Source organism: Geotrypetes seraphini, chromosome 3 (assembly GCF_902459505.1).
Source record: "Geotrypetes seraphini chromosome 3, aGeoSer1.1, whole genome shotgun sequence".
NCBI classification, from domain to species: domain Eukaryota; kingdom Metazoa; phylum Chordata; class Amphibia; order Gymnophiona; family Dermophiidae; genus Geotrypetes; species Geotrypetes seraphini.
The window spans coordinates 241,079,682-241,104,334 of record NC_047086.1 but is presented as its reverse complement, the minus strand read 5'-3'; the positions used below and the strand labels follow the sequence as shown (position 1 = coordinate 241,104,334).

The 24,653-nt window shown below is 43.2% G+C and overlaps 1 protein-coding gene across 2 annotated transcripts in view; it reads right to left on the bottom strand.

Moving 5' to 3' along the window:
* MED23 (mediator complex subunit 23) overlaps window positions 1-24,653 on the bottom strand; it is a 254,975-nt gene that overhangs the window by 124,235 nt on the left and 106,087 nt on the right. For both annotated transcript variants that reach the window (XM_033937086.1, XM_033937087.1), the window contains 3 exons: window positions 22,466-22,611; window positions 7,022-7,267; window positions 2,908-3,050 (listed from right to left, as the gene is read on the bottom strand). In XM_033937086.1, the coding sequence (XP_033792977.1) occupies window positions 2,908-3,050; window positions 7,022-7,267; window positions 22,466-22,611 (535 nt within the window). The remainder of the gene's footprint in view (window positions 1-2,907; window positions 3,051-7,021; window positions 7,268-22,465; window positions 22,612-24,653) is intronic.

The window sequence follows — 24,653 nt, the reverse complement described above, 5'->3', positions numbered from 1 at the left end:
TGCCAGCTGAACATCTATTTCTCTAGTACAGCAGCCAGAATTTTGATTTATAAGGAAGGAATAAGCTAAATATTGCAGTACTGAGGCTTGTATAGATGCTGCGGGTATGGGGCGGGGACAGTGGTTGCAGGGACGGGGACAAATTTTTTCCCCATGTCATTCTCTACATATCGCCTTTCAGCCGTCTCTTTTCCAAGCTGAAGAGCCCTAACCTTTTTAATCTTTCCTTATACAAAAGGAGTTCCATCCCCTTTATCATCCTGCTTGAATCAGCTCTCACTGCAGCTGGAACATGGAGAAGATTTCTGTATCACATAAGCCTGAAATTCCCCGGGGGCTTGTCTCGTCAGGCTGCCTTTTATACTGGAACCCTCGACTCCACTAGTTTTGGAGGATGGATGCAGCCAGCATTTGTTACAGTCCTCTGGACCAACACAGGGCTACTATGCCTGAAAAATTTCAGGGCGAGCTGCACTTCCAGGGGAACCTTCCACGAGTCATCCCAAAGTTATTGCAGGCTGGCCAGGCAGGTGCCCTAAAGGGCTGCCCCCCTGGTCAGGCAAGTGCCCTTAGGGTTGTTCCCCTGACTACAATCTTCTGAACCAGAGATTGTATCTTCTCCCAGGCAGAGCTGTCCCAGGATCTCTGTGAACCTCTGTAGCATCAGGAAGCCTCAAAATCTGATAAAAGACCCCAAAATAATAAAACAGATGCAGAGCGAAAAAAAGACATCTTCTCACCTCGCTTGCAGAAGGAAAAACTGAGGAGATGGGACACTGCCCAGTGACAAAAGGAGGCGAAGTTGAAAAACGTAGATGATACCTTCTGCAATCTTCATGGGTAAACGGAAAGAACCCAGTAGTTAGGACTCCTGTCCCTCCTGCACTGGAATTTTGCCACTGTATAGAATTCTGTCACTTACTTGTGACTTGGATTGGCCACTGTTAGAAGCAGGATACTAGGCTAGATGGACCACTGGTCTGCCCCAGTATAGCTATTATGTTCTAATCCAGTGTTTCCTAAGTCAGTTCTAGAGTACTCCCTTGCCAGACAGGTTTTCAGGATATCCCCAATGAATATGCATAACAAATCATTTAGAAAGCTACATATTCAAAATTTAAATAAATATTTATTAATTAATAATTCAACTAATTCAAATAACTCTACACAATTATAATCTCTAAAATACTTAACATAATAGACATTCATTCCGTACATGAATAGAACCCACCCACAGTTTCAATCACCCCAATAAAAGGATCAAATGTAAACTTCCTCTCAATGTTGACCCGTATCAAAAAGAGCAGCAGTCACTGTAGTTTGTATTAGAGAATGACACGGTGGCTCATACCCGCCGAAATGGGGAGCAAAAAATAGTAGTCATCGCGGTGAATGGTCTTGTCTCCACAGTGAAAGGAACGTACGCAGGTAGGGCTGGTCTCAGTTAGGGCACTGGTCTTTGATCTAGGGGCCATTGCGGGAGTGGACTGCTGGGCACGATGGACCACTGGTCTGACCCAGCAGCAGCAATTCTTAAGTTCTTAACACGTGCGGTCACAGATCGTGCGGTCCAGGATCCCCCTCCCGCCCGACTGCCATGTCCTGCCATCGCCCATCCTCCCTCACCTTAAGTGCTGAATTTAATTGTTCTTCTCCCAGCGGCACGCTTTCAACAAGTCATGCGCAGGCATGGCTGCTTCAGTTGAATCTTCTCTGACACAACCGGAAACAGGAAGTTGCGTCAGAGAAGAACATTTAACTGAAACAGCCGCGCGCGACTTGTTGAAAGCGTGCCACTGGGAGAACAATTAAATTCGCCACATAAGGTGAGGAAGGGAGATGGCGGAACGTGGCGATCGGGCGGGAGGGGGCTGTTGGACCGTGCAATCCGCGAGAGCGTGTGTTCTCTCACAGTAGGAAGGAGGGAGTGAAAGGGAATGAAATGCTGGGCCAAGGGGATGAAGAGGGAGATAAATATTAAACCCACAGCAGAAAAGAGAAAGGGGAGGACAGGCAGGTGAGCCAGATGTGGGAAGCGGAAGGGGTAGAAAGAGGGAAAGAAGCTAGATGGGGTTGGAGAGGAAAGACACTGGTGTGGAAGAGGAAGAGAGGGGAAATCTGGAGACTGGAAGGTAATAGAAACAGAGGGGAAATTATGTGCATGGGGGCATAGGGACAAAGGCATAAAGGGAAGATACATGGGCATGGTATATGGACATGGGGGGGGCAATGCCAGACACAGGAGGGAGTATACAGATACAGAGGGGAGATATTAGAAATGGGGAAAATAGAAACACAGAAGGGAGATGGTTTGTGCAGATGGGATCAGATGGCTTGCGGGGACGGGACAGGAACCAAGCTCACGGGGATGGGGCAGGGACCAAGCTCGCGGGCACGGGGTGGAGACAGAGATAAATTTTTCCCCCGTGTCATTCTCTAGTTTGTATTTAAAATCAACAAATGTATCAGCAGCAAAAATAATCAATATTCATTTTCTCGTTCTTGATTTGCATATGCTGCCTCCATTTCATGCAAATCTCTTTCATGCACATTCATTGGGGCTATACTGAAAACCTGACTGGCAAGGGGATTCTCCAGGACAGACTTGAGAAACATTGTTCAATATAAACAGATTGAAGAATTAATAGGAAAGAAAATCCCCAAACATAAAAAATATACACATCCAAAGAACAAGTCATCCAGAGCCATTTGAATCCAACTTCATCCATCACTTTATTATTATTTTTTTTTTTTTAGCTTAAAATTTGTATAAATGTGTATATATAGTAACTTCTAGTAATTTTCCAGTGAAATAAAAAAAATAGACAAAAATCATAAGAGCCCAGTACAATGCATTACTCTAATAGGCAAGAAATCAGAATGCCATATAGAAGATGGTTTCCTTACTGATAAAGCCTTTGATGCCCAAAGATTCTATTTCCATATAAACCAATAAGCGACTATACGTTTCCACAAGGGCTGGGGCCAGGGCTAAACTTGATTTGGCATGGGCCAGTTTTATCACCCGAGTGGCAATACTGTGAATAAGGCTAGAAAGGCAAACAAGTTTCAAAAGAGTTAGAACAAATAAACTGTCATCCATTCTTACTTTTTGTTATACAAATGCATCATAGATCTAGTCATTTCTATGTCTGAATCATTAACCTTACTTCAATATGTTATTTCTGACATCACAGTCAATATAAAGTAATTACAACCAATGAATTAGCGGTACCATTAACATCTGCTATACAAACTTTTAATAAACTGCATATTACACATAGAAAGCCAATTTTAACACATATTAATGAAATTTTATAATTTATAAAACACTCATATCTAAAATACAAAAAAAAGATAAAATGAGAGGTTTCTTTGGGAGAATTGCTGCTTGAGAACAGTTTTCTGCTCTAATTGTTCCTCTGTATTTGCCCTGGGAGAACTTTGGAGGGAAGCTCTTGCTGCACTGCTGGCCTGGATGATCTTAGCCACGCCCCCATGAGTGATGTCACTCAGGGGAGGGAGGTGAAAAAAACCAAGCCAGTGGGGCTTCCCTTTGGGAGGACTTAGGAGGACTATGGTGAGAAAACTTATGAATTGATGAATGTTTTTCTGTTTTTTTTTCTCTTGGAGCAATAAAACCCTGAAACCTATAGGCAGAGGAGGAATTAAGATGGCGGATGTCTAGCGGCTGCGATCTGATTGTCTAATTTTTTCTTCTAAAGTTTCTACTTTGAAACACTGCTGAGACGCTGTTTGCGTTTTTTCTTGATGTATGCCCCATACTAAAAGAATGAGAGAGCTGCAATCTTTGCATCTCACCTCCTCACTGGTACAGACGACAAAGCAGCGCTTTTTTGAATCACAGACAACAGCCAACCCTCAGTCATCCCAACAACAGCAGACTTCTGCACAGACTCGGAGTGAGGGAGCACCTGTCTTTGGAGTTCCAGACATCATTGTCGCCGCCAATGATCTCTGCACAGCTCTGTTCAGCGGGCGAGCAGAGTAGTGATTCCTTCTCTGGAGAGGAGGGAGGAGTGACACTAGAGAAGGTAATGGGTGAAACTACACTCCAGGCTGGAGCGCAGGGATGGAAGAACGCTGAGGGTTTGGGAACTTCAGCTAAACATCCTGTGGTAATTCTGGAAACGCTATTGGAGGCCATAAGGAGAATAGATGAAAAAGTGGATAAAACTTATTCTGATAAAGTGGACTCTTTTTCTTTAAATGTTGAAAAGGTGAAACAGGAGTGTTTTGAAACAATTGAATCCGAGAATGTCTCTTTGAAAAACTCTATTGCTATAATTATTAATTTTTAACCTCAAGAAAGATTGAGATGATTGAAAATCATAATCGTCGCCTGAATTTGACAGTATTGAACTTTCCAAAAATTCCTATGCCGCCAATTGAGCTCTTTAAAAAATTTCTTATAGAAAATTTGATGTTTCCGGCTGACCAGATACTAACAATAAATAAATTGTTCTATTTGCGTGCCTCAAGGAAAAACTTTGAGACAAATGAATTACCTGCAATTGGATTACCTGTATCAGATAGTTTACCTGTTGACACAGATTTACAAAACTTAATGGCAGTTTTAGAAAGCTTGTATTCTGATATTAAAGAGAGAGCTACACCGATTGTTAACTTTATATTTGAACAAGATCTTAATTCTATAATGAGATTATTTTTCAAAAGATCTGTTTCACAATTTTGTGGTCAAAAAATTTGGCTATATCATGACATAATAAAATTAACCCAAGAAAGGTGCAAGTTATTTCTTGTAATAAGAGATAAGACAAAGAAATTGGGTGCTGCCTTTATGTTAACCTACCCCTGCAAAGTATATTATTAAATATGTGGGTTTTAAATATATTTTTTATGCGTCCGATGAGCTAAGATCTTTTTTGGACCTCAAGGGGTTTATCAGAGATGGAATGTCTGGCTCAAATAATTAGTAACTGGGGGGTTTGATGTATTAAGTCTTTTCCTAAATAGTTTTCTGTAACTTATCTCTCGGTAATTTTGATTCCTCCTTTGTTTCTGTTTGTGGTCTAAGAAAGAGCTATTTCCATAAGAGTGTTATTACTTCTTAGTTTGTACTTAGATTTATTTACCATGTTGGATTATGGCTCTGTATTTCCTTAAACAAGTTGTTATTCTTGTGAAAAAAGTTATAATTAATAAAAAAATTTTTAAAACAAAACAATATTATAACAATTAAAAAAACTAGGTAAATAAGATATCAAAAATTAATCTAAACTGAAAAAATTAAACAACTACATTTTACCATATGATAAGACTGATACATACAAATATTTGAGGAGAGGGTTATCATTTTACATGAGACAACTGTGCTTAACCCACCTTAACAGTAACCCACGTTGATAACGCCCCCCTCCCCTTAGGCTCCCCTGGTCAAAACTGTATTTTAATAAATCCTTAACTGAGCAAAACTGAAGCAGCATTTGCATGGTACAAAGTTAAACACATATGGATCAATATTCAAAAGCACTTACCGTATTTTCACGCATATAACGTGCGCGTTATACGCATTTTTACCTACTGCGCATACGCGTTATACGCGTGAGCGCGGTATACAAAAATTTTTTACATAGTTCCCACCCCGCCCGACGCCCGATTCACCCCCCCCAGCAGGACCGCTCGCACCCCCACCCCGAACGACCGCTCGCACGCGCTCCCACCCGCACCCGCATCCACGATCGGAGCAAGAGGGAGCCCAAGCCCTCTTGCCCGGCCGACTCCCCAACTCTCCGACAATATCGGGCCAGGAGGGAGCCCAAACCCTCCTGGCCATGGCGACCCCCTACCCCCACCCCGCACTACATTACGGGCAGGAGGGATCCCAGGCCCTCCTGCCCTCGACGCAAACCCCCTTCCCTCCAACGACCGCCCCCCCCCAAGAACCTCCGACCGCCCCCCCAGCCAACCCGCGACCCCCCTGGCCGACCCCCACGACACCCCCACCCCCCTTCCCCATACCTTTGGTAGTTGGCCGGACAGACGGGAGCCAAACCCGCCTGTCCGGCAGGCAGCCAACGACGGAATGAGGCCGGATTGGCCCATCCGTCCCAAAGCTCCGCCTACTGGTGGGGCCTAAGGCGCGTGGGCCAATCAGAATAGGCCCTGGAGCCTTAGGTCCCACCTGGGACGGAGAGTCGGGGCAGTGCACGGAAAGTCAGGGCGGGTGAACGGAGAGTCGGGACAGCGCACGGAGAGGCGGGGCAGTGCACGGAAAGTCAGGGAGGGTGAACGGATAGTCGGGACAGCACACGGAGAGTTGGGGAGGGCGAAAGAAGAGTCGGGGTGGCCAGAGGAGAGTCGGGGCGGGCGAAAGGACAGTCAGACTGCATGCGCGGTATACCCGTGAGCGCGGTATACAAAAGTTTTTGTACATAAAATCGTGGTTTCTGCGCGCTATACCCGTGTGCGCGTTTTACACGGGTGCGCGTTATCTGCGTGAAAATACGGTACTTGGGTAGTAGCATCTGCTATTGAATATGGCCAGTCAGTGATTTTCAAATGCATTATCCAGATTATGCTGCTGAAAAGTATTAGACCAGCCCCAATGCAATCTGGATAGCACTGTGGCAGTCTCCAGAATTACCAAGTTAGTGACAATATTCAGCCTGTTAACTGGATAACTAATCAGATAAAGTTAGATAGTGGTTAAAATACTGTTGCTCTACCTGATATTTAGCATTATGTGCTATACAGATAGCAATGCTGATTATCCAAGAATAATTTACAACAAACACTGACCACAGAATTTAAGTATTGACACAGTCAAGTTTAACTTTGAATTATGTAGAGAATGAGTCAATTTCTGTTCACTTAGGGATTCACTGACTCATAGAATTTGACAAGGGATGGCTAAACCTTTCCATGCAATTATGTATTTTTAAAATACCAAATATGGGATAGTTCTCTTTGAGACTTGTCTTGCTTTTTAAATGGCTTGCTGAAGGCAATGCTCAAATGGAAAAATCAAGTATCATACCTCATCTTGGCATGAACTGTGAGGGAATCCAAGAGGTTCATTGGCAGAGGAGTAGTAGATCCTGAAGCTATACAATTGGTTCCTGGTAGATGTGTCCTTGCATTTCCATTTCCATATATAGTTTCTACCAGAACTCCCATAGGCAGTGTGAAGCATTCAGAATTGGTGGAATATGCATTACATAGCAAGGCAATTTTATAATCATTCATCTGCAAATTTTTATTCCTTAAACTCTGCTGCAGGAACCTGCGATACCAAGATAGATACAACGAAAAATTATAGCACAAGCCTTCCTTTATAGAATCATGTACACAGATTAAAATTAATACGTATAGCGATTTGTCAAATACTATTATTTGACTACTAAATACTTTTGCAACAAAATCCTCCAACATGTAAACAAAAATAAAATTTAAACTTACCTGTTAATTTCCTTTTGTTGAGTCTTGCCAGACCAGTGGATTATGTCCCACTGCCAGCAGATTGAGACCAAAAAAATAAAAGTTTTGAATTGATTACACTCCCCTTATAGCAGAGGTCTCAAACACGCGGCCCACAGGCCACATGTGGCTCTCCAAGTTTTATTTGCGGCCCACGGTCTGGACTGGATAATTCCTTCCTTTTGGAGCAGCAGCGGGTCTGGCCGGTTCGTTCCGTTCAAAGCCGCGGGTTGGCGGCTCCTTGCGCTATTCGCTCCTGCATCGGAAGCCTCTCTGACATCACAACATCAGAGAGGCTTCAGATGCAGGCGCGGATCTCGCAAGGAGCCACCCGCGGCTTTGAATGGAATGAGCCGGCCAGACACACTGCTGCTCCAGTGGCGTACCAAGGGGGGGGGCAGTCCGCACAGCTGGTCACCCTCCACTGTTCTTCCTAGAGTGCGGCTCGCGGCTCGTCTAGAGCAGGGGTGCCCAACTGCTTCCCTTCCCTTCTCACCGCCGGCACCATGCTCTTTGATCTCCCTGCTTCTCTCGCCGCCCGACCTCAATTCTGATGTCGAGAGGACGTTCTGGCTAGCCAATCGCTGCCTGGCTGCCCGGAACATCCTTTCCGACGTTAGAATTGACGTCTGGCAGCGAGAGTTGGTCGGCCCCGTGGAGATCTCGGCCTGTTCCCGATGGTGCCAGCAGCAGCAGCAGCCTATTCCCCGGCGGCGGTGGCATGGGGGAGGGCAGGAAGGAAGAAAGAAATAAGGGGGGGGGGGCAGGGAGCCAGAAGGAAAAAAGAAAGAAGGGGGGGGACAAGGAGCCAGAAACAAAGCAAAAAATGGGACAAGGAATCAGAGAAAGACAGACATAGAAAAAGAAAGAAAAAGTTGGGGGAGGGAATGAGGTCTGGAGGAGAGGAAGCATACAGGAGGCTGAAAGAAGAGAAGAAATATTGGATGCACAGTCAGAAGAATAAAGTGCAACCAAAGACTGATGAAATTACCAAACAAAGGTAGGAAAATGATTTTATTTTCAATTTAGTAATAGAAATGTGCCAGTTTTGAGAAAGAAAAGATATTAAACTTTAAATGTGAGTGCCGCAGAAAAAATAGTTAATGTCTAATTAAAGAAATGACAATTTTGCATAAGGTAAAACTGTTAAAGGAAAGTTTTATAAACTATAAAGAGTTTAACCTCATGCAAAATTGTCATTTCTTTAATAAGACATTAACTATTTTTTTCTGCTGCCCTCCAAGTACCTACAAATCCAAAATGTGGCCCCGCAAAGGGTTTGAGTTTGAGACCACTGCCTTAAAGGGACTAATGTTGCCTTCTGCTTTTCAGTGAACTTGTGTCCATAATAATTTTCAACAGCATAATCCAGAGCAGGTTAAAAATCCATCAAAAGACAACAATAAATTGTTTTGAGTTTCTCAAACAAATTTAAATGTGATAAACCAAAAAGCTATATCCTTGGTCAGTAATACAGAGAGAAAATAATACCCAAATCAAGGTTAAGATTAGCTGTAAATAAAACTTCAGAACAGGAAAAAATATACTTAGGGTCTCATAATTGAAACTTAAACATGTCTAAAAACCCGCTCAAGTCATCACTTGGACGATGTCCAAGTGCCGATAATCAAACCTATTTTTTGGATGTATCTAGGGACGTTTCAGGACTCTGAATACCGCTGTGCACTCAAAACTAAAAGGGGCATATCTGGAACAGTAGTTAGGCAAGGACGTGGGCTGACCTACACTTAGTTGTTCTGCAGGGGATAATAAAAGGTTTTACGAGGCGGAACTTATACGTTGTGACTTAGACAATGCAAAAACAGGTATAAGTGCCCAAAAGGTATCTAAAGTGACCAGATAACCACCGCAGAGACAATGTAAAGACCCACACACACTCCCCCCAGGGTTCACTGACCCCCTCACACCCCACCAAAGATCGGAATAAAAAAAACGTACATACCTGTCTAAAGAATATTAGCACCTAGTATAGGAAAGCCTAGTAGAGTTGCACACAGGTCTCTTAAATAGCCTGGGGGTGGGCTAATGAACCATAGAGAGCAGGACCCATGTCAATAAGCCATTATAACCACTACATTCATGGTGGAAAATGTGATCACACCAAAACCCCCAAACCCTACTGTACTGTCATATAGGTGCCACCTGCAGCCATAAGGGCTATTGGAGTTGTAGACAGGTGGGTATAGTGGGTTTTGGGGGCTCACCATATCCTATAAGGGAGTTCTGGTAAGATGTTTATGTGGCACCCTTTCTGTGAAGTTCACAGCAGTGCCCTGTAAGGTGCCCCACTGCTCTTTTGCCATGTCTGGGTGGCCAGTCCATTACAATGCTGTCCCCTCCCACGTCCAAATGGTCTTGTTCTGGGCATTTGGGACTTGGATGAAATTTTGGTTGACAATGTGGTATAAAGATTGACGTACTAGCAATCTGGACAAACAATAGCCTGGACGTCCAGATAGACTATTTTTTTTACAAAAAAGTTTTTGGACTTTTTTTTTGAGAATGTGCATTTTCCCATTGCCGACTTTGGGCATCTAGAGCTACATGTCCCAATTGGACTCAGACGTATGTTTTTATTATGCCCCTCTAACTGTTCATTTTCTGAATTTATCAGTTTTCACCTTATTATCCAGACCAGACCAGGCCAAGCCTGATAAGTAGAACTTACACAAGCTCCACATAGACAACAATTTTAAAGATTCTTATGCAGAAAGACTCTTCCCCCCCCAACAAAAATTGGCAGGAGGCATGCCCACTCCTTCCTGCCACCTCCCCCGAATTGACCCCACCCCTTCCCCTTCCCCACTCCCCTTAAAAAAAAAAAACTGGCAGGAAAAATGTCCATTCCCTCCTGCCACCAGATGCCCCCCCACACACTCCGAACCTCCATTGTACCTGGTGATACAGTAGACAGCAGAAGGGATACCCAGTTCCTACTGCTTGTAGACTTGTCACCCCAAAACGGTGGGCCTTCCCCTTCCTGGTGCATCCTGGGATGAATGGGGATGAGCCTTAGATTCCTCCCTCTGTAAGCCGGGACACAGAGGGAAGAGCCTAAGGCCCTGATTGCCTCAGTCAACCCAAGCTGTTGCACTGCTAAGAAAGCAAATAAAATATTAGGAATTATCAGAAAGGAATGGAAAACAAAGATGAAAATGTTATAATGCCCCTGAATTGCTCTGTGGCACGGTCACACTTTGAATACTGTGTGCAGTTCTGGTCGCTGTATATCAAAAAAGCTATAGTGGAATTAGAAAAGGTACAGAGAAGGACGACAAAAATTATAAAAGTAATGGGATGACTTCTCTATGAGGAAAGGCTAAAGCAGCTAGGGCTCTTCAGCATGGAGAAAAGATGGTTCAGGTGTGATATAAATAGAGTTATATAAAATACTAAACCCCTCTCTTACTAAGTTGCGCTATGCTTTTTAGCGCGCACTAAACACTAATTTGTGCATGTTATCTTATGGACGTGTTAGTGGTTAGCACACATGTTGATTTAGCACGCGCTAAATGCTTTTTTTTTCAATTTCTTTATTTATGAGATTTTTTTATTAGATTCAAGTATACAAACTTGAAACAGATCAATAATTATAGAACAGAAATAGAAAAGTAAAACATAAGTAATTCAATCATTATTTATACTTCCCCCTCCCCATTTGCGGTTTCCGCAATCGCGATTTCACATATTCGTAATTTTTGGGGGAGGGGGAAAAAAAGGAAAAATCCCAGTTAAGCCTTCCCTCCGGCGTCCCGGCCTTACCTGGTGGTCTAGCGCAGTGGTTACCAACCCTGTCCTGGAGGAACACCAGGCCAATTGGGTTTTCAGGTTAGCCCTAATGAATATGCATGAAGCAAATTTGCATGCCTATCACTTCCATCATATGCAAATCTCTCTCATGCATATTCATTAGGGCTAGCCTGAAAACCCGATTGGCCTGGTGTTCCTCCAGGACAGGGTTGGGAATCACTGGTCTAGCGGGCTTTCGGGGCAGGAGCAATCTTCCTACGCTTCTGCCCCGTGTAGATCGCCAATAGAAAATGGCTGTGGGGAGTTCCCTTCGTAGTCTCGAGAGACTGCGGGAACTCCCCACAGCCATTTCCTATTGGCGATCTACAAGGGGCAGAAGCGTAGGAAGATTGCTCCTGCTCCGAAAGCCCGCTATACCACCAAGTAAGGCCGGGATGCTGGGGGGAAGGCAGGAGGGAGGCAGGGATGGGTCAGAGCCGGACCAGAAGATATTCACGGTATTTCACCATTCGCGGCCCGACTCTGTCCCTATCCCCCGCGAATCCGGAGGGAGAAGTGTAGTCCACAATTTTAGACGAAATCAACAGGAAAAAGAAACAGCTGTGGAAACTTAAAACTAATGAAAGAATGGCAATACTCTGCATATCCTATAGCCGGTTTATGTCAAGTTACACTTCATGAGCTACAGATAGAATTTATAGAATCAAAAGAACAAAGTGTAACAGTTGCTTGGGTTCAAAAAACAGGTAATTCTTATTTTGATATGCAACAAAACATTTTACAGGAAACTTTAGTTGAAATATACCTCCCAAGGTGAGGGATTCTTGGCCACAATGCTAAGAATTCCTTCCTCCGCCTTTGGGATTTCTGAGATAAATCTGGAAATAAATCTGGAAATACACGCACATTAGAGTCCAATAACTGATTTATATGATGAAAATACATTCGTAATACATACTCTCTATCACTTTCCAAAGCAAGTGTTAACAGCAAGATTTTTCTCTCTGTAATAACCTCCAAAGAGTTCTCTAGGAGATTAGTTAAGTTGAAATCTGTTCCATTTTCTCTTTGATTCCCATTAAGAGTTGACACCACCACAGGCTTCTTTAATTGAAGATAGTTAGCTCTCACAGTAGGAGGCAAATTTTCTGATGGAATAGCCAAAATTTCCTAAAAGTATTTCCTTGCCATCTCCACAGGTGCAATCAAGGGGCGCTTAGGGGAATTATTTCTTCTCAAATTATTTCTCCTCAATTGATTCTCAAAGATTTCCATTTTTCTTGAAATAAAAGTTCTTTCTTTAACCAACTCAGATTCTAAAGCTTTCATTTCTGTCAATTTTTCTTCCTGTTTTTCCAATTTCTAATTCGCTTTTTTTAGAGCCAAGCCCTGCTGCTCTACTTTGGAGTAGATAGTCCCATAATCTGTGTTTAAAGTAGAGAAGGAAAGCCTAAAATTTGCATCCATAACCGAAATGGCCTGCCAAAAGGCTTCCATGTCTATCTTATCAGGTCTCTCCAAATCCCCAAAATTGATGTTAGACCTACTAGTAGGACCTCTCACCTCTACCCTGGTGTGAGATAATTGATGTATTTCTCCTGCCACTCTGACCCCTGGTGAGGCTGGTGCAGCTGGCCCTCTAATGCCGAGGTCCAAAACCTCCTGTCCAGGCTTCGGCTCCACAGACGCTCCCTCCACCAGCTTCCTTCCTGATTGGGGTGGAGCTGACCTTTGCTCTGGGCTTAGCACCGCCAATTCTTGTAAGCCGAGTTCGCCTGAAGAACTTGGGCTCTCCCCTGAATTAGTTGTAGCAGGTTCACCTGACCGCAAAAAGACCCCCTCTATAATCATCTGAATCTGTCGTTGTGGGGTCGCCGCCATCGTTGGAGGGTTAGTGTGAGGAGCTCCCTTCTTCTTCCCCATATTCAAATATGGGGATCGCTGTTCAGCATCCGCTCTCGTCACCATCCTGATTTTGTCTGTGCTAAACGCTTAATGCACTTAGTAAAAGAAGGCCTAAGTGGAGTGGAAAGGGTAGATGTGAATCACTTGTTCACTCTTTCCCAAAATACTAGGACTAGGGGGCATACGATGAAGCTACTAAGTAGATTTAAAATAAACTGGAGAAAATATTTCTTCACACAACATATAATTAAACTCTGGAATTCGTTGTCGGAGAATGTGATGAAATCAATTAGCTTAGCGGGGTTTAAAAAAAGGTTTGGATAATTTCCTAAAAGAGAAGTCCATAGGCTGTTATTGCGATGGCTGGGAAAATCCACTACTTACTCCTAGGATAAGCAGCATAAAATCCATTTTACTACTTGGGATCTAGCTAGGTATTTGGGACCTGGAGTGGGCACTGTTGGAAACAGAATAGTGGGCTTGATGAACCTTCAGTCTATCCCAGTATGTCAATTCTTATGTCTGCAAGCTAGGGAGAGCAGAGATCCATAACTGGTCCCTATTTCTGCTTCCCCAGTACTCTCAATGATAGACTACTGTTACCAATGCCAACTAAAAATGTTGTAGATTCTGTTTGTCATATAGTTTCTGAGTATCATTTTGCAGGGTTTTGTGTTACTTCATAGATATCTAGCAAAGGACAGATTTTGTGTTGCTGTTACTGAGGTGACACTAGAATTTGAATATATCTTTGCTATGAATGACAAGTTCTAAGGGGAAAATCCTAGCTCTCTGCTTTGTATGGATTCTAGAATGAGTAAAAAAGTTTTTATTAATGTTGACAGTAAATTTAGTATGAATTTGCATACTATTCAATCCCATGCGAAAAAACTGCAATACATCAATTCCTGATTTCTCACTTTAAATACAAAAATATTTAGGATTTTGTTATTGTTCAGCTGTGAATTTCAGTGTTCAGAGTGTCATATACATAACACTGTTAGGTGTAGCACTACAGAAGAAAGGTTGATAACTATTTTTTCTTAATTCAAAGAAACAATTAGTTGATTTACTTATAACAGTTTAAGAATCTTGGCAAAGATTAATGATCAGTTTCTATCACTCAAACTCAAACCCTTTGCGGGGCCACATTTTGGATTTGTAGGTACTTGGAGGGCCACAGAAAAAATAGTTAATGTCTTATTAAAGAAATGACAATTTTGCATGAGGTAAAACTCTTTATAGTTTATAAAATTTTCCTTTAACAGTTAAAAGGAAAGATATATAAACTATAAAGACTTTTACCTCATGCAAAATTGTCATTTCTTTAATAAGACATTAACTATTTTTTCTGCGGCCCTCCAAGTACTCTATTTTTTCTGCAGCCCTCACATTTAAAGTTTAATATATTTTCTTTCTCAAAACTGACACATTTCAATCACTATATTGAAAATAAAATCATTTTCCCTACCTTTGTTGGCTGGTGACTTTATTTTTCTGTGCTTTTAACTATGTTTCCAGGGCCTTCTTGTCCTTTGACTGTTTTTCTCTCTGTCTTCACTTTCTGCCTTGCATTCATCTTTGGCATTAACTTAATATTCAATTTTTCTGCTTTCTTTTCAAAATCTACGTTTCCATGTCTTACCTTTCCTTCTATCTCTCTCTTCTTCCATCCCTATTTCCATGGTCTGACATCTCTTTCCTTCCTTTTCTCCTTCCCTCCTTCTTTCCTTTTCCCTGGTCTTGCATCTGTCTCCTTCCCTCCCCCCCATTGCCCTGGCATCTCTCCCTCCCCCACTATGGTCTGATATCTCCTTTCCTTCCTTCCTCCCATGAACTTGGCATCTCTTGTTCCTCTCCTCTCCCTTGTCTTCCTTCTCCTTCCTTCCCTCTCTTTCCCCAATTGGGTGCAGCAGTAACAAAAGCAGCATTTCCCTCCCCCCCTTTCCTGTGCAGGAGAGGCATTTCTCTTCCCCCTTCTCCCCCTCTCCCTTTCCCTGTGCAGCAGCAGCAGCAGCATTTCCCTAGGGTCTTCCTTTCCATGTGCAGCAGAGCATTTCTCTTTCCCCTCCCCTTCGGTTCCCTTCCTTGTGTAGCAGCAGCATGTCTGGCCGGCTCACAATCGATCGTTCCGTTCAAAGCCGCAGGTGGCGGCTCCTCGCGAGATCCGCGCCTGCGTCAGAAGCCTCTCTGATGTGATGTCAGAGAGGCTTCCGATGCAGGAGTGGATAGCGCAAGGAGCCGCCACCCGCGGCTTTGTACGGATCGATCGACTTGAGCCGGCCAGACACACTGCTGCTCCACAAGGGAAGGGGGAAGAGAAATGCGCGAGGAGCCGCTGCCGCTTTACAGTTGATCATCGCGTCCAGACCGCGGGCCACAAAATAGCACCTGGAGAGCCACATGCGGCCCGCATGTTTGAGACCGCTGCCTTAGAAGTCTGGTGTGATGATGCTTATGTTACGTTTCAAACCACAGAGATAAGTCTTGTTGTAAAATCCTGAATTTACTATCTTTGCTCTGGGCTTGCTTTTCCCTCATTAAAATTATGCCATTTGCTTTTCCCTCATTAAAATTATGCCATTTCAAAAGGTTCCTTGAAAAAAAACTTTTCTTTTCAGGCGGCTAAACTAAATTCTTGGCTCGCCCAAACTGTGCTCGATGCCTCTTCCTATCTGGATTTCAGAAAGCAGCTCAAAACACAATTATTCCATAGACTGAATTCTTAATGCATTTTATTATTACAACCTATTACTACTTTTTTTACTCATTAACACTTCCTTTAGATTGTTACAACCATCCACTTATGGCCTGTAATTACTTCCTTTTCTTATATTGTATGCTTACAACCTGTTAACTTCAATGATTACATTGTTTGTACTTCGATTTTAACTGTTGTGAACTGCCTAGAACTCTGGGTATGGCGGTATACAAAATAAAAAAAATTATTATTTATCTACGTATATGTGTTACAGCAGATGAAAACTATATTAACTAAAGAGAATTTGATAAAACTAGTGCATGCTTTCATCACAAGTAGACTGGATTACTGTAATTTTCTTTTGATTGGATCCAGTAAACGAAACCTGCAACAACCACAGCTAGTACAAAATACTGTTGCTTGGCTCATCAGTGGAGCTAAGAAAACTTAACATATAACTCCTTTTTGTACCAGTTACATATCAGTCTCAAAGTAAACTGATTTAAATGACTGTGTCTTTTTAATAAAGCATTGCACGTGGGTCAACTTGAGTATTTATTTAAAAAATTGTCCATGCATTCAACAACATTGCATTCATCTCAAAAACATCTTCTCCATCTATCTGGTTTTAAGGTCTTAGGGCTTTCTTCCACCAGAAAAAGGGAATGTCAAGTTGGACAATTTTCAAGATGAAATTTTATATTATACTTCTCAGAACCTTATAGACATTATTTCAACAGCATTATGTTCACATTTTAGGAACAAAAACATGTAATTTGAGATAAAGCAACGAAAGCTATTGTAGCAGGTAATAGAGTAGAGAATTATATGAAATTATGTTTGTAGGATTCACTTTGTTATTGTCATGGAATGTATGTTTAATAATTGTACACTACTTTACACTAACATACAGCACAGTTACTTACCGTAACAGGTGTTATCCAGGGACAGCAGGCAGATATTCTTGACTGATGGGTGACGGCACAGACGGAGCCCCGGTACGGACAATTTTAGAGTGATTGCACTCTAAGAACTTGGAAAGTTCTAGCAGGCCGCACCGTGCACGCGTGAGTGCCTTCCCGCCCGACGGAGGTGCGCGGTCCCCAGTTAGGATAAGCCAGCTAAGAAGCCAACCCGGGGAGGTGGGAGGGATGCAAGAATATCTGCCTGCTGTCCCTGGATAACACCTGTTACGGTAAGTAACTGTGCTTTATCCCAGGACAAGCAGGCAGCATATTCTTGACTGATGGGTGACCTCCAAGCTAACAAAAAGAGGGATGGAGGGAAAGTTGGCCATTAGGAAAACAAATTTTGCAAAACAGATTGGCCGAAGTGTCCATCCTGTCTGGAAAAAGCATCCAGACAATAATGAAATGTAAAAGTATGAACTGAGGACCAAGTAGCAGCCTTGCAGATTTCCTCAATAGGAGTTGAACGGAGGAAAGCTACAGATGCTGCCATAGCTCGAACTCTATGGGCCGTGACAGAACCTTCCAGTGTCAGTCCGGACTGAGCATAACAAAATGAAATGCACGCTGCAAGCCAATTGGACAACATACGTTTAGAAACGGGGCGTCCCAATTTATTCGGATCAAAGGACAGAAAGAGTTGAGGAGTTGATCTGTGGGGCTTAGTACGGTCTAGATAGAAAGCTAAAGCCCGTTTACAGTCCAAAGTATGTAAAGCCTGTTCTCCAGAGTGAGAATGAGGTTTCGGAAAGAATACAGGCAGAACAATCGATTGGTTGAGATGGAATTCAGAGACAACCTTAGGGAGAAACTTTGGATGTGTACGCAGAACCACCTTGTCATGATGAAAGACTGTAAAAGGTGGATCCGCAACTAGTGCATGCAGCTCACTGACCCTCCTGGCAGAGGTAAGAGCAATAAGGAAGACCACTTTCCAAGTGAGAAACTTGAAAGGAGCTGTAGCCAAAGGTTCAAACGGAGGCTTCATTAAGGCGGAAAGAACCACATTGAGATCCCAGACTACAGGAGGGGGCTTAAGAGGTGGTTTCACATTGAAAAGACCCCGCATGAATCTGGAAACCAAAGGATGAGCTGAGAGAAGTTTCCCATGAACTGGCTCATGAAAAGCAGAAATAGCACTGATGGAAGTACACTTGAGACCAGAGTCAGACAAAGAAAGAAGATAATCTAACAAGGTCTCCACTGCAAGGGAAGTGGGATCATGATGATGAAGAAGACACCAAGAAGAAAACCGTGTCCACTTCTGATGGTAACATTGCAGAGTGGCAGGTTTCCTGGAAGCATCCAGAATAGAACGAACGGGCTGAAACAGAAGAGGATCAGTTGAAGTCAGCCCGAGAGATACCAAGCTGTCAGGTGCAGAGACTGGAGGTTGGGATGCAGAAGGGCCTCCTAATGCTGTGTAAGCAGAGAAGGAAACAGTGGAAGAAGGATAGGCTCCCTGGAACTGAGTTGAAGTAGAAGGGAGAACCAATGTTGCCTGGGCCACCGTGGAGCAATGAGAATCATGGTGGCTTGTTCCCTCTTGAGCTTGAACAAGGTTCGTAACATGAGAGGCAGGGGAGGGAAAGCATACAGGAACAGATTGGACCAATCCAGAAGAAATGCATCCGCTGCCAGACGGTGAGGAGAGTAGAGTCTGGAGCAGAAGTGGGGCAGCTGATGATTGTGAGGAGCTGCAAAGAGGTCTATCTGAGGAGTGCCCCATTGAGCGAAAATGGACTGTAGAGTCAAAGGATCGAGAGTCCATTCGTGGGACTGGAGAATTCTGCTGAGATTGTCCGCTATAGAATTCTGCTCTCCCTGAATGTAGACAGCCTTCAGGAATAATTGGTGATCTGTCGCCCAAGACCAAATCTTTTGTGCTTCCTGACACAAGAGGCGAGAGCCTGTCCCACCCTGTTTGTTGATGTAGTACATTGCAACCTGATTGTCTGTGCAAAAGAGTAGGACTTGAGGGAAGAGAAGATGTTGGAAAGTCTTGAGGGCATAAAACATCGCGAATGATGTTGAGGACCCACTGGTCCGAGGTGATGATCTCCCAACGGCTGAGGTACAGAGAAAGATGTCCTCCTATGGGTTGAGGAAGATGGGCAGATGGTAAAACACTGGCTATGCCCTGGAGAACGAAGTCAAAAGGGTTGCGTGGACTTCTGCGGTGGAGGAGGTTTCACCTGTTGCTGCTATTGCGTCCGAGGGGGTTGTCTTTGTTGCTGACGCTGACATCTAGGCTGCTGAGGAACTTGTGGTAAGGGTCTAGCCACATAACGACGCTGATAGGCCGATTGCTGTCGAAAAGGGCAGACAGGTGGAGTCTTCTTTTTGGTTTTAAGAAGAGTGTCCCAGCGAGTCTCATGTGCAGACAACTTTTGTGTGGTGGAGTCCATGGAATCTCCAAAAAGTTCATCCCCTAGGCATGGGGCATTAGCCAGGCGATCTTGATGGTTGACATCAATCTCCGATACCCTGAGCCAGGCTAGACGACGCATGGCAACAGACATGGCCGTGGCTCTAGAGGTAAGTTCGAATGTGTCATAGATAGAACGGACCATGAACTTTCAAAGCTGGAGAAGAGAGGAAGAACATTGGCGAAAAGAAGATCTCTTGCGGTCAGGGAGGTATTTCTCAAAAGAAGCTAGATTCTGAATGAGATGCTTCAGATAAAAGGAGAAATGAAAAGCATAATTCCCTGACCGGTTAGCCAACATAGCATTTTGGTATAATCTCTTACCAAATTTGTCCATGGCCTTCTCTTCTCTGCCAGGAGGGACTGAGGCGTACACACTAGCTCCTGCAGACTTCTTTAGAGTAGATTCCACCAATAGAGACTCGTGTGGAAGCTGCGGTTTATCAAAGCCAGGTATGGGGATGACTTTGTATAAGGAGTCCAATTTACGAGGAGCTCCTGGGATAGTCAAAGGAGTCTCAAGATTTTTATAAAAGGTTTCCCTCAAAATATCATGGAGGGGTAATTTGAGAAATTCCCTTGGAGGCTGGTCAAAGTCCAGTGCATCAAGGAATGCTTTGGATTTCTTGGACTCAGCCTCCAAGGGAATAGAAAGAGACTCACACATCTCTTTTAAGAAAGAGGTGAAAGAGGCAGTATCTGGTTTAGAGGATGGATCCTGAATCAAAGGATCCTCTTCACCAGAGGAACATTCACCCTCAGAGAGAAGAGGCTCTTCGGAGTCACCCCACAGATCAGGATCCCTGATCCCGAGACTCCGGTGTCGAGGGTTCATGGTGTCGGGATTTACGTACCAACTTACCCGACCTCAAAGAAACGGTACCGGGAGAAGTTAAAGGTTGTATCGGTGCCGAAGTTTGGACAGCCTGATGCAGTGCTCTCGGTTCCGGTGCCAGAACCGGCATGGAGACCGAGGAAGCGGAATGTACCGGTACCGATAGAGTGGAAGCGGACAATAGAGGCTGCCCCACTGTCGGTACCAGCGGCTCAGACCGGACCGGGACTGGAAGGTTCGGTGCCAATAGAGCAGGAAGGAGCTGCTGCAACTGCTCTTTAAGTTGCACCTGTAGGACGGCTGCAATGCGCTCATCCAGTGAAGGCACCGGCACCGCTTTCTTTTTCTGCGGTACCTGTGGTGCCGCTCGACGCCCAGAGGATGAGGAGCCCGAGGACGAGGGACTCACCTCTATGGGGGCGGAGCGTTTGCGCGGGCGCCTCGTGGTCGGCAGGACTGGACTCGCTGCCACAGAGACCGGAGGTCACTCCAGCGGGGAAGGCTTCTTAGCCGGCTTACCTGACTGGTGCGACGCCGGCGCGGTGTTGCGTGGCGTCGAAAAAGTGGGTTCCGATTTCGAAGGAGCCGACGCCGGGGTCGATGCCGCAGAATCAGCCATGTCGGCACCGAAGAGTAACTGCTGTTGAATTTGTATATTCTTCAACGTTCTTTTCTTCAAAGTTGCACAACGGGTGCAGGTGGAAGCCCTATGATCCGGACCCAGGCACTGTAAACACCAGTTGTGCGGGTCAGTCAGAGAAATGGGCCGTGCACACCACTGGCACTTCTTGAACCCTGGCTGAGGGGGACATGAAAGTAAAAACGGCTTCTGCCAAATCGAAGGCCGAGGCCTCGATGATGGCAACAGGCCCCGCCGGGGCGAACCCGAGAGAAAAAAATAAAGGGTTTTTTTTTTTTTTTTTTTAAGAGAAAAAACAATGAAAGAAAAAACAAAAGAAGGAAGAAAATACTTCCTCACAAGTATTTCACGAGCGGGAAGGCGAAAAAAGGTGTGCTGAGCTACTTTTGGCCAGTTGGGTTTATATCGCACAACTACCACCCACTTATCCACAGTAAACATGGAAAATCCCAAGGCAAAGAAGATGCTGTGGAAAGATGCAAATGTTTATTACCACTTATAAAAGACAAATTCATCCACAATGAAACTGATGCAGACCCAACACGGTCCTGTTTCGGATGAAAAAGCCTTCCTCAGGAGTCCTAATGAATGAAAAATGTGTCTGTAGAGTTAACTCTGATATGCATCTCCCCAGGAAGGTCTCTCCTGTCAGAAACCGCCTGCAAACGCTCCTACAGCCACTTCATCCCCCAAATCTGAAACCAACTCCTCCCGCAACTCAGATCACAGAACTCATTGATGACCTTCCGGAAAGCGGTAAAGACCCTCCTCTTCAACTAAAACGACAACTGCAATCCACCCTTAAACTCCCCCTACTCCCCCCTTCCTGAACCCCTACTTAAATTACTGTATAGTCCTCTCTTAACCTGTACTTAAACTGCTTTATAGTCCATTCTTAACCTGTACTTAATTTGCTGTATAATCCCCGTACTTGAACTACTGTATAATCTTTGTACTGTCCAAATATACTCCACTGTGAATGTTTGCTTGTAGGCCGTTCTGAGCTACTGGGAGAATGGGATAAAAATCGAAATAAAGAAATAAATAATAAATAAATTAGATATAATGTTAACGAAGGTGAAAATTGAGTGGTGATAAGAAGTGATAATAAAAAGAATTGATATTGAAAAAGATTAGTGCAAATGGTGAGTGAATGTGCAAGAGCTGATGCAAGAAAAAATTGTGTGGATTTGTATCGAAAAATCACAGATGTGAATGTGAATATGTATGCAAGGCAAAATGAGGCAAGCAAAAATTGCTGAGGGAAACTAACATACTGTACATATCAAGACAATGGCCGCACAATAGATATATTCTTACCATCCACATATCTGTTTCTATCATAAACATGAACCAACTGGAATAAAACAATGAAAAAATAATTATATGCCACAGATATTTTGTCATTAACTCTGAATCTAATTTGATGGAATATGAATAAGGGATTGGCAGGGTTTTGTGGTTCTCTGTTCAGTAAACTGAAAATATATTTTGTTTTTTGAGTGGACAGGTAGAAGAGCAGCCATGTGTCATATAGTTTATACAAATTAAAAATCAATAGAAAGAAACTCCCCCATCTCCTTTCAGCTGAAAGTATGAATAACAAATGTAAATTCCAAGTGTATGTGTTTTCATTCTAAAATTTAACACTTATGAATTTTTACATTAAAAATTCAAGGAGAGAAAAATCTATTTTAGGATCCTGTAGTTTCAATGTTCTTTTTGCTATATCTGAAGAGAGTTGCAAGATACTTACTCATGATGGCGTTTAAGAGAATGTGGAATGGGAATCTGTAGTTTGGAGTTATCATTCTGGGCCTTCCTGTTGAGATGTATCCATATACAGGTCATGGCAAAGGCATGTGTTGACTGAGGTTTATTAATATCAGGCACAGGAATACACTAAAAACATATTTAAAAAAAAGTTACCCTATCACCTAAAAAACCTTTTTGCTAAAATATTTTTCTGTATTATTTTTTATTTCCTTTCCAAAATTATACATGTAACCTTGAAAGAAATGAAAGAGGCTAGCCCCATAATTAAGCATACAAGAAAAAAATAAATGCATCACTCTTGGGTATTACTTCACATGTGCTTCGAAGAGATCCACCATAACAGTATAATGGAAGATTCTCATAGCTTTTTACCTTTGCTAATCTTCTTTCTTGTAAACAGGAATATCAGTCTTGATAAACAGCTATTTACTCTCATTTACTGCAAAGTCTGTAGAGCGCCTAATTTACATATTCTTCAGTTCCTCCTCCTCCAACTCTGGGCTGTGCTAGATTTCATCAGTCTGTATTAAAGCTGTGAGTCAGTCCCAGAGTAGGTACAAAATGAGAGAGAGGGGACGCGGGGATTCTCCACAAGATAACACAAGTCTGTTCTCAACAAAAACAGCATTAATTAAAACATTTTGTAATTTTGTGTTAAACTAATAAAGATTAAAAAAAAAAAACAAACACCAAACCCACAAACATTTTGAAATGAAACTTGTGTGCAACTTTATTAATGTCTGTTACTGAGGCATCTTGTATGACTTATGGAATTTTATATTTTGACGTTTGTGTGGGTTTGGCCAGTTTTGGCCTGAAATGAAATTTGTTGTTGATGCGACGTGTATATTATATGTATTTTGATTTGATATGTAAGTATGTAATTTGTTATAGTGTGTCTCTTAAGTGTTTTGTACGATAAATGTAAATCTTTTATTTTGTATGTTAATATCTAACTCGCCCTGGATAATAAACAAACAAACTTGCATCAGCAATTCAAAGTAACTCAATTAGTAAATTTTACACTACTGTAATAAATTCTTCTCTTCCTTGACCGTAAGGGACAGTGGAAGTAAACAAGATGTCTGACGCTAAAGACATGTTTGAGAAAGAAAGCAGGCTAATGAACTGACAAGGCGAGCATCAAGACTGACATTCCTGTTTACAAGAAAGATTAGCAAAGGAAGAACCTAATCTTCTATTCTAATGCAAGAGGAATATCGGTCTTGACCAATGGGACATACCAAAGCCTAGGAAGGGACAAGTGAGCCTTCTGCCAGCACTGCAGAATCAAACTCTGAATCCCTTCTGGCTGCTACATCCACTCTAAAAAAACTTGGTAAAAAGCACAGAGGCAAGACCATGTGGCTGTCCTACAAATTTCTTCAGGTGAGACAGCTCTAGCATTCACCAAGGACACTGTCACCTCTCTGGTAGAGTGTGCCTTTATACCCACAGAAGACTCTTTCCACTCCTGATAAAGACCGGAGAAATTGCCAGTTGAATCCATCTTGAAATGGTTGCCTTTGATGGTGACCGTCCCCGTCGTGCTGTATCCTTAAGCATGAAGGGATAAGCTGAAAGGCAAAACTCATTTGTCATCTCCAAATAACAAAGAAGAACTCTACAGACGTCCAGACATTTCATTATCTTGTCTTCCTTCTTTGTATTGCAAGGCAAAAAGGACGGGAAACACACTTTCTGGTTTACATGAAAACTGGAAACTACCTTTGGTAAGAAGAAAGGTACCATTCGAAGAAGAGGCACCAGTCTCAGAAATCTTAAGAAAGGGTTCCCAGCAGGACAATGCCTGCAATTCTGATACCCTTTTGGCCGAAGTTATGGTCACTAAAAATACAGTCTTGACTTAAGTCCATGAGCGAGGCTTCCTCCAAGGGTTCATATGGAGCCCGAGCTAGTGCCCGCAGGATGAGATTAAGATTCCAGGACAGAAACGGCTGGTGCACAGGAAGGCAAAGACACAATGTTCCCTTTAAATATCTGGACACATCTGGATGTGAAGCCAAGGTTCACAGTTTAGTCTGCCCTCTAAAGCATGAAAGACCCGCTATCTGTACCTTGAATGAACCCACTGCAAGGCCTTTATCGAGCCCCTCCTGAAGAAAGGCTAACATCATGTCAATCTCACTTATGCACTGGAATTGCCA